This window comes from Gallinula chloropus, assembly GCF_964237585.1.
Source record: "Gallinula chloropus genome assembly, chromosome: 1".
Taxonomy (NCBI): Eukaryota; Metazoa; Chordata; class Aves; order Gruiformes; family Rallidae; genus Gallinula; species Gallinula chloropus.
In genome coordinates, this window is record NC_140085.1 from 16,273,298 (window position 1) to 16,287,996 (window position 14,699).

Sequence of the window (14,699 nt, forward strand, 5' to 3'; positions counted from 1 at the left end):
GAAGAGTGGAATCGTTAAGAGACTAGCTGGATTGTTAAGGGAGGTAGAGACACAAAGGGTTGTATAACTATTACTCCTTGTTCTAGCCTCTGTGCTAGAAAAGGCTTCCATCTGAGTAGAAGAAAAGAACCCAGCAGTACAAAGACAGTAGTATGGGAAATTTCAGGTTGGATAGCAGGGAGAGAGGAAAAAAACAACCGTGTTTTTCCTTCATTTCATGGATACAATGATGACTCGCTTATGAGCAATCTTTGTTCTCTCAAAGCTTTGCTGTCCAGAAGTAATATCCTGCTGTTAATATGCAATTAACTCTTCTAAATACATCTGTGTGCCAAAAAATTAGAATAAATGGCAACTTTCCCACGTACCTCACATGTATGTCCATCTGTATTTAGGTTAACAAATGAAAGCTGTGCTTTTTGTGTGTTCCCATTGCCTATCCAGACTCCTGCCTTCTTGCAGCTTTGATTGGCAGCTACCATGCAGTCTGCTGTGGACGTGCTGGGTATTGAAACATACCTCATCAAACAGATAAGCTCTGCAGAATTCAAGATCTCATAAACCTACAAAGAAAGCCACAGCATGCATGTGGTAAAAACAATGGCTTGTACAGGGAAAAATAAATAACAAGCAATGGATAACAATGATTTACGGAATAGACATGGTATCTCAGCAGGTCTGCTCATTTGTATTACCACAGGTTTTTGAGCAGTCAGCAACTTTACATTGACTCTATTTTTCTGTTCAGGTTTCTGGAAGTTAATGGGGTTAAGGTGTGTCTGAAATTTTCACCTATTTCAAAGAGGAACATGACTTGTGGTAACACACAGTAGGTTTCAGATCCACCTTGCTCTTACTCCTCTCGCACGCATGGAACAGGCTAACTGCGCGTTGAGACTATAATGAAGTCTTTTCTCATAGCTCTAGTAAAAACCATGAAGTAATCTGAATCCCGTTTTCTTACAATCACTACACAGCAATATAGGGAAAAAAAAAAGCAGTCTAGAATAAGTGTTTGGTAGATTTGAATGGAACAATTTATCCTGGGTGGAAAGAGCAGGCAATATTCCATGGCTGTTTCAGTTCCAGAAAAGAACACCCTCCCTCCCCCCACCTCGTGCCTCTTACTAACTTAAGTACCCCACTCCTCTTTAGAAAGCACAACAACTTCATGGCATCATCTATCTCAAAAATAAAATAAATGCACCAAGTAATACCTGGGAAGATGTTGGTCGTTCCTGAGGGTTTTCCTTCAAACACTTCTTAATTAAATTTTCAACTTCAGGCCAGGGGGCACACCCATATTCTTTGACAGGATCTAAAACATAAAATTAGGTAACTTCTTTAGTTCAGAAATAAGAGTTCTGAGTAACTTTTTTTTTACTTTAAGAATTCATGTAACTTCTTGCAGAGCTGTTCTTGGAAATATCATACTCAGGTAAAATGTCACTGTGAACAACTTGGGATTGCTCACCTGCCACTAAAGGCTATAGTGTGAAAAGCTAGAGCCAGAGTCCTTCTCATCAAAAGCAGAAATAGACTTTGCTGCAACTTTTTAAAAAATGTCCCTATACCTGGGACTGAAGCACAGATATATGTGAGTTGTGTTTTAATTAATGTTGACCATTTGAGGTTATGTCATTTCAGTCTGTAGGCTTTGCAATTCCTGTGAATGTTTTTCTCCACTTCTGTTTTTCTGTGTTTGGGCAGAGTATATGGAAAACCAATGAACTTCCAATAACATGCATAGCAGTTTATATAAACAACTTCATATAGTATTCATGAGATATGGAAGTTTAAACTCTGCCCTAGTGTTTTGAATATGTATTTTCTGACTGTAGGTGCTATTTGTTTTTGACAAATAGGTGACTATTTGTGCTCTAAGAACAAATCACTCAAGAATAATGCTGCCTGTACTGCTTTTCCTTTTAGTTTGTCCTACTCCACAGCAGAAATACCAGCTCTACATTAGACAGAGGTTAACATTAATGATAAATACCTGAATAAATGACCATACCCAGATCAGCAAATGATAGGCACTCTACTTGTGAGCTCAGCCAGCTTCTTTTTTGGTAGAAATATATAAATGATAAGCATGTGAACAGATGGAACCATGCTATCTCCAGAAACTAATACTTCTCACTATTATATAGGCCTTATAATACAGAAAACAGCCAAATGTACAGCTGCACTCAAGAGACACTTAATCATCAGTTCTTGGGATGGCATCTTTAGGGAGGGTTTTAAACTGTCTGAACTATGAATTGAACTATTCTCTTTAAGGAGTAGAAACTGTATGAACTTTCTGTCTCTCTTAATGGAGAAGCCATGCCAGAATAAGTGGCACAATTGCTGACCTTTCCTAGATGGAGTGACTTCTCAGGCTTAAAGAATGTCTCATGAGTATATCCACTGTCGCAGGGCGGTAAAAAAGAATGCCATGCATTAAGCTTGTAGTACTATAAACTTCAACAGCTCTTTACACAGAAGTTGCCAAATTCTGAGTTACACTGTCCAGATGACATCACATTCAGCATGAGAGCCTGTTTAATCTTCCTTCCAGCAGCCAACTACATATTTTAATGCTGATGGAATATGAAGAATGTTAGGCAGCTGGGCAAGGGCTTCACACTTGTGACATTTAAAAGGGAATTCCCATTTAAAACCCTTATGTGTGGTTGCGCTTTTAAGGGAGTGGCACTTCCTCACTATTTCCAGAACACGTGAAATTAGGGGAAGTTTCTAAAAATTGCTATTATTTAGTGTCTTCCTCTGGTCACTGTTATGTACAACTTAAAACATGAAAGGTATTATTTTTGGAAGAGGCAGGACAAGTCAAGTCAAAAGAAAAGGCATACCTGGTAACTTTCCTTGTATTGCTAATTCATCAAATTCATTTGGAAACTTCAAGCCTTCCATTATTCTACCTCCTCCAGTTAAAATGTCATAAAGCAGCAAGCCAAATGAATAAACATCAGCTTGCTGATTGTAAATAACATTTCCTCTGGCAACCTCCGGCGCTCGAAAGCCTGCAAATAAGTCATTCATTAATAGATATGATTCATATCAAGCTGAAGCCATCTTTATCCTTTTAAGAGCAAATACTAATTGATGAAAATATCACAGGAAGTAAACCAAAAATGGTATGCTATTCCTGGGCTGGCAGTAGCTTGCATGTGGCAGACATCCAAAAATATCAGCAGTCAGTATGAAGGAAGGGGACAGTATATCTGTTGCAGAGCTCCTGCATCTTTACACATAAAATAATTCACTCAGCAATGAATATTGAAAACGAAGAGGAAGTCTCAGTCTTTACTGAAGGTGTAATATATAACACTTGAAGTCACACCCTCATGTACAATTTCCAAGAGCTAAAGGTATTTTTCAAAGTCATTGAATTGTTCAGTGCTTTAAAATAGATGCTAATATGTTCTCTCTAATGTCAGGGAACAGTGTAGGTATTTACTGCCTTCAAAAAAATATTGACCTACCTAATGAATTACTGAAAATTAGAACAACAAATAATTTTAGTGGTATAATTTTAATACCACAATAACCATACTAAAACTAGACAGAAAAAAACCCATAATGTAATTTAATTTGCTCTCTTTTTAAAGAAGATGCCTTGATTCTGAAGAGTGTACTCAGATTCTTCTAAAAGGGGTTCAAACATGAATAGGAAGAAAGGACAAGAGGCATAAATCTGGCACCACAACTTGTAATACGATTAGGATGACATTTCATGATTTTGACTAGAGTATACATTTGGGTTACTTCTTACAGACTAAATAAAAACTATATTAGCTATTGTTTTACATAATGCACTATAAACCAAAGCATTTTTCCATACCTGGGGTGCCTTCAGAGGTTTTTATTCCCATTCGGCAACAATACTGGGCAATGCCATAGTCAGCTATTTTTGCAATAACAGCTGAATTGGGATAAAGGGTGAAGAGCAACACATTGTGAGGCTTTAAATCACGGTAGATGATCATTGCTGAATGCAGGTACCTGTTAATCAAAACAGTATTTAGTGAAAGCATTCAGGGATGCATCTGCACACTCACACACTGAACACAAGATTCCCAAAACAGCAAATTGTGCTTTCAATTATTGCAGGTGTTACAAACATCATGAACATGACATTGCCTTACTGGATATTGACTTTAGAATTGTTCTGAAATATCATTTACTGACACACAAACATTGCAGCATTTTAGTATCAAGTCTTATCAGAAGTGTGATTGGCGGTTTGAAAACTGCATCTTGGAAGTACAAGCTTCATTGGTCCCTGAGTGCCTTTGCTGGTTTGGTGGGTTTACAGTCACTCTTCAAGAGCTCCTAAGGACATTCATACACTTTCTGAACTTGAAAATTGCAGGACATTAATTTCTTTGACATTTTACTGAGAAACCAAAAGGCCACATAGAAATTCCATCCAATGGTCTCACCATTTCTCTGCTTAGAGGAGCAACACTTGTTAGCAGAAAAAAACAGGTAATCAAATTTGTGTTATATATCAGCTAATCAATCATAAAAATACAAGCATTTGTCTGACTCTGGGAATGCTCTGCTTGAGATAAAAGAAAAGATAAGCTTGCCATTTGCAGTATATCCCACTTGCTGCTGTATCCTGGTTTTACAACAACAACAACAAAGAGGTCACATTTACCTTAAGCCATCAGCTACATGTAGAGCTATCCTGTGCTGAAGTGTTCTAGTTAAACTTGCATTGTCTTGTTGAAGCAACCGATCGAGAGATCCTTTAAGGGCTAATTCCATCACCAGCATCCGGGGACGGATTGCAGCAGCCAACAGAGACACTAAACTGGGGTGATGGAGGTGACAAAGCACTGCAAGCTCCTGTAAATGGCAAAATCAGATTAAATACTGCAAATAGGATAACCTCTGTAGCTCTGAAGTAACCTCAGAAATGGTTTTGAGTGAAGCATTGCACTTAAGCTTTTTGAAAGTCTCCATTAGGGTTGGTATTCCAAGAGCAGGACTACAAAAAATAGTTTAAAAAGGCTGTATTTCTTACTTGTCTTAGGAGCCGGAGGGAAGTATGTTTATTGAAAATCTTTACAGCCACCTCTTCTCCACCATAGGATGCACGATACACAGATCCAAACCCACCATCACCTTTTCAAAGAAAATTGAAAAGAATATTAAAACAAAGGGATAGCAACCATTTCTCAGAAAAAAAAAAAGGAAAGCTGTAAGGGTCTAATTTTAAAATGTGTGGATCATCTACTGTGTTAAGCTTCATGATCTGAATATATAAAAGCAAGTGTCCTAGCGTAGAAGTCAATGGAAAATGAAAACTGAATAACCTGAAATTTAGAATACCTTTAAAAAATACATTTCCATCAAAAATAAATCTCAAAAATGTTTTCCACATATTGCAGAACTGACTTCAAGAGACTAGTCTACACCAGTTCTGTAAAAAACTCTACTAAATAATGCTTACCCAAGAGAAATTCAGGAGCTTCATCAAATTCCAGGTCGTCATTGTTCAACATAATATTTCTAGGCAAATCTGCCAGTATCAGATCAGGAGCAATCTGAGCTATTGGAATGGTATGTCTTGGTTCATCTGGGTTTACCAAAAGGTCACCTAAGAAAAAGAAATGAGAGAATTTAAACAAAAAGCATAGTCATCATTCAAAAGGCACTGAAAGATACATGGATCTCTTGAAGTATATATGATCAAGGTACTAAAATTCAATTCATATGCGTGTATATATACATATAGAAACACACACACACATAAACATACATACACACATGTTTATGGAACAGAATGTTAATTAAGTTTGCAATTCTGCCTACTGTATCTTACATGTTTAAGTATTTTCAATGTTCTGAATATGTACCAATCAAATGTGATAGCAACTGTTGCTACGTAACAACTCCAAAATAACCAAGAGATTATTTTTCTGTCTATAAAAAGAAAGAATTCTCTTGGTATTAGAATGTCGTAATGAATATTGCTTTTTAAATTACTGCTTTATATTGTCCAACCAAAAAATCTAGTATCAGCTTTACTATGTGCTGGATTCAATTCCATGAAAGAAGTTGCATTATTGGTGTCACAACATGTTTATTTTCATCATTGACATGTATTTACAGTAGCTGCAACCTGTCCCATATCCTATACTTACATTGAAGGCTCTTACATAAAAAACCCACGTTGCTTTTGATGCATACCATAATTATTTCTTACACAAACGAAACATTTTTAAACAACATGAAGTTACCAAATGCTATAAAAAGTATGTTGCATAATATTTATCTCCATACAGGTATACCTCAAATAGTATAACTATATACCTTCTTCAGCTTTTTTAAGTAAGTCATCAAGTAGTATTTTTTGGTGCTCTTCCCCATCCTGGAAGCTGTACAGAGCCCATTTCTTCAACAGTGTTTCTCCTTCACCACATACATCTATATCCAGCAAACCAGGAAACCATTCTTCCATAAGAGAATCTATGTGATCCACAACTTGCCCCAAAAGGATGCACCCTTGAAGAAACCAAAGGAAGGAAATTACAGCCTCAATCTACTACACTTAATTACAAAGCTAAATTTTAATTCCAAAGGCAAAAGCACAACAAACCAAAATGCCAAGCTGCAATCAAACTGGAGCAAAAATCAGGCTCAGGAATAATTAACCTTTTCTGCAAGAAGGCGCTGTAATTTTCAAAAAACTGTCTGGGTTGTTGTCAAATACTGCTGATTCCACTAGACAGTAAGCTTCAGGAGACCAATTCAAGTATATGCCTTGTCTCCAGTACATTCTATTAGGACGAAGAGCTCGCTCTAGAAAATACAAAAGTAGGTTAAAAGTCTGATTTCTAATAAGAATGCAGTAGTTTAAAATATGTGGAATAAGTCATAAATCTCAGAGGTCTTTTCCAACCTAGTGATTCTGTGTACTTTAAATGTTTTATTGCAGTTGTAGGTTTATGCCTACTAAATAACAAAATAGAGGCTATAACTTTGCAGACAGAATACCCTGCAAAAGCTGAATATATGTCAACTGGTGTTCAGTTCCATAAGGCATATTCCCAGACTAAATATTTAATCACATAGGAAGTCACGTAGTGGGTGATGTATGTAGGAATGCAGAGGTACATTCAGGTTCAAATACAGAATACCTTAGGAAACATTTGAAAAAAAGTCAGGGATTGAAATTTGCCCTCTATCACACACACATGTAATAGCAAGATGGGACTGGAATTCTAGGGTCAGGAGGAAATTGAATGGCAAGAGACCAGGCAATTATAAATCATATTTGCAGAGCATTAGCAATGCATATTTTTCATATTTACTTGTCACTGGTATTCATAAATCACACATAAAAAACCCCAAAGATGAATGAAATTGCAAAGTTCAGCATTGAGATCTCATGTCAAAGCACAGGTTTGGAAAAAAAATTTAAAGATTCCCCTCCTTCTGATACAAGCAAAGTTTTTAGACTTTCACAAAGGGAGAATCAATGAAAAGCAGTTTGGTTTTCTGTGTGGAAAGCATATCCTTTGCTATATTCCTTGCAGAGATGAATGGCAATACTGGACAAATAGAATGATGTACTTCATCTCTAGCATGCGGAGAGAAATAGGCTGCCTGCATCTTCACTTTCTTTTGCACACCACTGTAAAGATCGGGCAGGATGTTTCTAAGTTACAAAATGACCACTGGTTTTTTTTTTCACATTTGTGAAGTAGCCAGAAATGAGCTAAAGCAAAACAATATTGAAGATCAGAGATTTAACATGCAGGTGTTGGCCCTCAAAGCAAACACGCTCACTATTGCATGTGAAGATAAAGATTTGTACCTCTTCCTGACAGCATGTAAGGTGATATTTCAAGCAACCTGTTGATCAGCCTCGACCAAAATCCCATAGGAAAGTATGGCATCTCATAAAGCCTGATGATAATTTCTGAATTTTCACAGTGGGGAAGCTCTATAACAGGTCTGTGATCAGACAAGCTGAAAGAAGAAAAAAAAAGAGAGTATTTAGTGATGTACTTTATCCAAACTGACTGATAACATACATGATTTAGTATGTAAAATGTATTATTTATTAATGTATGAATGATTCAAATAACAGAGAGCGGTCAGATAGTGTATATGTTTATTCCTCTGGGGGCTCTGACAGGCAAACATTGACTCTGATATGTGGTTATATGTGTAATCCTTCAGACATAAACCACTGACAAAGTCTGGGACTAAGACTGGACCTAGCTGCACCTAGGCTTCTCTTCTGAGGACTTTAGAAAGCAAGGGGGTCCTTTCTGAACGTCATGACTCAATGGGAGGACCTCCCTCAGACTGTCACCCCTTATGTGACAAACCATGTAACACTCTCCATTAAGCAACATAAGCATTACTAAACACATTAGGAAAGCTGTAACTGAGGCAGAGAAACTGCATTACCTGCTTCAGATAAAACAAAAAGACTGCATTCAAATTTGTAACACGTTTAATAACTAGACTGTTTGGAGGAGGTACTGTCTGAGTGACTTGACTGTGGTTCTCACTACAAGCAAATAGGCTGTAATTCATTACTATCTTTTATATTGCAATAAGTATCGGTAATGCTGGCGTACAACAAAGTAAAACTAAATAATAACCCTCCCGCTGTAGTCTCAAAGCATGGGAGCATTTTCTGGGAACTGGTTTTAGCAGCTTCTGAGCCAGATCCTGAGTGTCACTGTCCTAGGAATTCTCATTAGGATTGAAAATACAATGGCCTGTCTTAAGGACAAAACAAGAGGAAAGTGCTCAAATATTTACTCAGTTTTAGATTTGTAACTCCTGTCTTGGCCTGATCCACTGCATTCTGTGGAATTTATTGCAGTCTTGTTGTGTGAAAAGAATAATGTGTAAAATACTGAAAACTCTATATTCTTAATAAGAGCCTGACAAACTCTTGGACTGGTATTATTTCCAGAAAATCTGTTAGGAGTTTTACAGTAAAACGCAACAGGGAAATCTGATGCTTTTATCTTTTTAAGCTGTGAGTAGTCAACAGTGCTTTTATAATTAGAAGTCCATCTTGGTTCACTGAAATTTTAAACAGCTTGACAGGTTTTCCAGAGAGGTTGTGGAAGTCCCATCCCTGGGAGTGTTTAAGGCAGGCTGGATGGGGCTTTAGGCAGCCTGGGTGAGTGGAGGGTGTCCCTGCCCATGGCAGGGGGTTGGAACTAGATGACCTTTGAGCTCCCTTCCAACGCAAAGCATTCTATGATTCTGTGGCCAACTGTAAAAGAAATACAATCCTCATAAAGAATTTTCTCATTTAGAGATTCCATTTACCCACAACACTAATACGATGTAAGCTTTATCTGCTACAAGATTAGCTTAACATGCCTGTGAAAGCATTTACTAAAATGTAGTGTACTAAGCACATATCATACTTTCATATACAAATTGTTTTCGTGGTCAGTTAAACTAATTAGCCAGATTAGGAGGTTCTTGTTCTGATCGATCTCTATGGCTCTCATTTGTTGGTTTACCTCTTTACTTACCTGCTTGGGATTAGTAGTTGATCCTCTCCTAACGGCAAAGCAATCTGAAACTTTTCCAGAAGCTTAAAGTATTGTGCCATGTAAATCTTCGGAAACTTGCTCTTTTTTAAAAGGAGTTTTTCCACATCTGAACGCTTTACAATCCCCTTAGGATATTTAGAAAAGCCTTCCACTTTCACTGTCAGAATCTTTCAAAGAAAGTAAAACAATTTAAAGTGTACAGTCATCATTAAATTGCATTTTCCTGTCAAACTTTGATCCCTGAAAAATTTGGTGGTCTATTATTTAGGGAGAAAAATGGACTCCATTTCACAGTGAAACCAAATAATGCTAGCCAGCAAGAAGCCAGCAGTGAAAAAAATGTAACCTGTCCAAGCCACTAGTGTGCTACTCAGTAGCTTTCTCAGTTCCATATTATACGAAAATTTATTCAACAAGTTAATTTGCAAAAGCATTTTCTGAAAGGAGCCTATGTTCAGTGATTTTTTGTATCAGCACTTCACACAAGCTTACTGGTACTGACAACATTATTTTCTAGGTCTTTGATCTTAATTCCAGGAGCTTTAAGGGCTCAATCATATATTTATGTCATCCCATTTCCTCCACTGAATGAAAGGTAAAGTTTGAGGTTAGGAAATCTGAATATATATAAGAATTAAAAATATATAAAAATGAATATGTATGAATATATATACATATTAAATGAACATATATTAAAAACATCATTTATTTATATGTTGAACTAGAAACACTCTAAAACTTTTCATGTATATGAAAAAAATTTAACAGTATTTCTAGTTCAACATATCAATGATGGTTTCACTTAAGCAGTCAGCCTGCTACTCTTCTGTCCCAACATGTGAATTCATATCACTCTGCTATCAGCACACCAAGTATACAATGAACCTTCAATCCTCATTCTTACTGCTTTAATCCGAAGTTCCGGCTTTCACTTCAACCTGCCACAACACATTGCAGGATTACTTTGCATCCCTGTGGTTTTTATATTCTACACATATTTTTCTCTCCAGTGTAGTTTAAATTATATTGGACATTAGAGCACAAGAACATAGAACCACTGGGACAGAAAGCTGTCCAGAAAGCCCAGAAAACAGAAAAAGCCAGGTAAACCAGTCTGGGCACTGAGAAAACTCTAGCTCATGAAACATTAAAGAAATGGTGAAGAAGAATCACTGATAAGTTACAGAGGTTTGATACAGGGGAAGAAGTTCCATGACTGTAGATACAAAAAGTAACCAGTCTCACCTGTGCCATGATTTTACATAGCCACTTAGGATCTACAAAATACAGATCTCTTAGCTGTAGTGCTGGGTCTTGAAAATGAAGGAGTACACCTGTGCAAAGAATGATGTAATTACTATGCATCTCTCAAGCTCCGTATTAAGCAAAATAAACCCCCCATCTGGGCTGTTTTTCTTATGTGACTAGACATAAACAATTTGAATAAGAAAATACAGCTATTGAGTTTATGCCATTATCTCAGGAGAGTAGAATGCAATCATAGTTCCTTTATTTTCTGATGTTTTGTTAGATTTGTAATCTGACTCTGGTTTTTGGCAAGCAGCTGTGCTCTATGTCGTTTATTATTTAATCCTATGAAGTCTGTACATCACTATGATAAACTATTATGTATATTCACCTAACCCTTAGTCTAATCAAGCTCTTACAGCAATTGCACGTTTCTTCAGAAGCTGTGGTGTCTAAGCAGTAGGTTTGATGTTTTCAAGAACTAGGATTATATACATTTTTACAGTAGTGATCCCTTATATCATGGAGTTCTTTTATGACAAAACAACCTGGAGTATTGAACTAATGTTACCCAAGTATAATCACTTCAGCTCAACACTTTGTCGCAACCTTGTATGAGATTCAAAAATGCATACAGGTCTGTCAGCTGCAGATTTGCAACAAGCACTAATGAACACACATTGAAGATAGTATTTTACCTGATTCATTCAGAAAGTGAATCGCATGAGGAAGTTCATTCTCATCCAGTTGTAACTGGCTTTCTTGTACCAGTTCCACTAAGCGTTTCTGACCAATCACAGGAAATTCAACAGGGACATTCTTACGTTCCAGCAAAATTCTCTTCTCCAGCTCCAGGTAGCTGTCAGGAATTAGTTGACCAACCACTGGTTGGTCTCTAATCTGTATAAATAAGAAGAACAATCTTACATGTATTAATTTACTCATGTGAAATGCAGAACATAGAAATAAGATGCTACTCAACAGTAGTGGCATGTCTTCTGCAAGGTTGATGTCTTTCTATAAATAAATGTTCAAAAAAGAAAATATTTCCACATTACATGTACATTAAAAAAAAGCTTTGATATGAAGTAAAAGGAAAATATTCACTGTATGGCCAGATGATATCATACATCTTAGGTTAACACAAAACAACAGGCAAATGAATTAAAAAAATGCCTCCTATAATCTGTAATATCTTTAGTTACGTCTAGATAAACTGGGGGGGAAAGGTCAGTAGCTCAATTCAAAGTCTCCACGAAGTCAATGGACAAGATAAGAGAAATAAATAAATTTGGCCAGGTTAGTGACACTTAAAGGAAACACAGTTGGGTGCTCTGTCCCTGTTTCCTGAGCCAGTTCCCTCCTGGAGATGACCTTTGATCTTTGGTATTAGCTAGGAACTAACCAAGGTTTTCATTCTCCATGGGTGATGACACAGCATTTTTTTTCTGAGGAAATGGGAAACAATTGTCCCAACATTTCCAAATTGGCTTCTTAATTTGTAATCTTCCTCTCAAAGAAGTGAAAAACTGATTCATTGAGCATTTTTATGTGTTAAAAATGCAATTAGTACCTTGTGTAAATTCAAAGACTCAGGACACTTGTGATGATGCTTGATATTTCACTCACTTTGTCTAACTTCCAAGCAGGTGCCTTGTAACACTTCTTTCACAAAGTACATTATTTATGGAAACTATGTCCTTTCCTTTAGGCTACTTTACATTTGTGTAGAAATTTAAAATCAGTTTCAGTGATAACTGCAAGGCATTTGGATATTATAGGAACAATTTTTAGGCACTGAAAAATTTATGTGTGCTTAATAATGTTTTAAAATGTATTTACTTAACAAAACCTAGGATACTTTCAACATTCCAAACAGTAAGCAGCTTACCTTGAAGTGAAGACTCTCTTTTATTATAATTTTCCGAAGTCTGATAATAGAATCAGACTCTTCTGTAGCATTCACAAAGTGATAATCCTGGATTGCTGGGAATCCTCGCTTATTCAACAGCTCTCTAGTAATTTTAGTCATGCAGGCCTTACGCTGCATTTCATCAGAAACATCTAAATGAGTGCCAACAAGAATGACGGGGGATGTTGAAGCTCGAGCCTGTTAGTAAGAGCCATATAGACAATTAACTCCATAGTGAATGTTGATGTTACTGGTTTATATCCACATAAAATGTGATGACTAGCCAAAACAACCTACAAAATGAAAAAAAACAACTGCATATTCCCTCTTTAAATGTACCTCTTTTAAATAAGTTTGAAATCTGAAGTACTATTTAATGTCTTACTCAGAGTAAGTTTAGACTGCAGTCCCATGTAACAGCCCAGACTGGATAAGGCAGTAAAAATTTATTGGCCTATAAACACAAAATATATTTTTTAATATACAGAGAGCAGTCTATTTCAAAACAGACATATTAAGAAGTCAGCTTCTTCTAAAAGGAAGCAGTATACATGGATTTCATATTTGTTAGATTAATAACACTGTCAATAAAAGAGGGACAACTGTAGTTTACATTAAAAATGCCCAACAAAATGGGAAAGCAAAGGGTACTGTGCTAACCATCATACAAAAGGAAAAGGCAAGTACTGCTCACCGTGGGGTGATTCCACCAAATGAAAATAAAACACTTGGAGCAAAAGAAAAATATATCTAGGCAGATTCTCAGACCAATTTACATACCATAATCCTGGAATAATTCATATTATCAATAGGATGATAAGCATAGACTTAACATCACAATTTCAAACCTGTGTCTAGTCAGTTTTAAATTAGTCAAATTCTGATTTCCCCTGAATTTAAAATGGCATAAAAGAAAAAGAAAGTTTAACTTGTCATCCTTTTACTACTATCCCTTTCCTATTTTTATGAGTTCATAATACTGCCAGAATATAAAAACTATTCTTCTGCACATATCTGTGCCATTTCAAGTACAAAATGGTGCTAAGCATGTCTTTGTATGTCTACAAATATTTTCATATCCAATATATCATATATTTCAGCTTGTTTCATCTAAGAGCTTCCTTCCTCTTCCTCTCTCTAAAAATATTTGTGGTTAATATGCTGTTCACCAACAGCTTCCCTGGAAAGTGAAATTCCATTCTGTGCATATCTATGGCTTACCTTGATGTTAAAAAGCCATGGCTTCATAGCATCCACCTCTGCTTGTCCTTTGCTGAGATCGTAAACAGCAAGATATAAAGCCCTTTGAGTCATAAAATGAGGATGGGTACTGTAGAACTCTTCTTGTCCTAATGATAAAAAATTTCCACTGTTCAGTACTTCCCTCAATGAGTATCTTCAAATCATAAAACGGTAGCAGAACACTTATTCTCAGATCACTAATCCACAAATGAACTTCATGTTTACATAAAATTATCTAAATTGACAGGAAACCTGTAATAACAATGAATTTTAGGTAGGTACTCGTGGTAGTTAATTGACTGAAGCATAGTGTTAAAATATGTAAGCTAGTTCTACATCAAAAGTGTAAAATTTACTCGATAAACATGGTTGCTGCAAAGGCAGCTTTGAAAGGTCATGATTCTTTTAAAACACCAATAATGAATTTTTCCCTCACTCCTTCCTCTCTTCTTCCCTCCCCACCCTCCCTCCTTCCCCATGTCCTTTCAGCAATTTTAAAATAAGACTTCTGAATTCACACGATAAAGCACTTGAAAGCACAAGCTGGATATTCAGCTTGAATGCTGCTCTTCTGTGCTTATTCATTGTGATACAGACTGTATTTAAATGATTACTGACCAATGTTTAAAAATAACTTTTCTATAGCCTAAAATAGCCATGAATTTTAGAAGTGCTTCCAAGCTTAGTCCCCAAAACTTAGAAAGCTTTCCAAAAGCCCAAATTTCAAAGACTCCTCCTAA

General features: G+C 36.4%; 1 protein-coding gene across 1 annotated transcript in view; it reads right to left on the reverse strand.

Annotated features, from left to right (window-relative positions):
• LRRK2 (leucine rich repeat kinase 2) overlaps positions 1-14,699 on the reverse strand; it is a gene marked incomplete at its 5' end in the record, with an annotated part of 65,302 nt that overhangs the window by 11,377 nt on the left and 39,226 nt on the right. Inside the window, 15 exons of the mRNA XM_084274833.1 lie at positions 369-563; positions 1,218-1,318; positions 2,859-3,029; positions 3,851-4,011; positions 4,673-4,863; positions 5,042-5,142; positions 5,471-5,617; positions 6,334-6,525; positions 6,676-6,822; positions 7,841-7,995; positions 9,537-9,724; positions 10,803-10,891; positions 11,504-11,705; positions 12,697-12,915; positions 13,939-14,066. Coding sequence (XP_084130959.1) covers positions 369-563; positions 1,218-1,318; positions 2,859-3,029; positions 3,851-4,011; positions 4,673-4,863; positions 5,042-5,142; positions 5,471-5,617; positions 6,334-6,525; positions 6,676-6,822; positions 7,841-7,995; positions 9,537-9,724; positions 10,803-10,891; positions 11,504-11,705; positions 12,697-12,915; positions 13,939-14,066 — 2,387 coding nt within the window. The remainder of the gene's footprint in view (positions 1-368; positions 564-1,217; positions 1,319-2,858; positions 3,030-3,850; positions 4,012-4,672; positions 4,864-5,041; positions 5,143-5,470; positions 5,618-6,333; positions 6,526-6,675; positions 6,823-7,840; positions 7,996-9,536; positions 9,725-10,802; positions 10,892-11,503; positions 11,706-12,696; positions 12,916-13,938; positions 14,067-14,699) is intronic.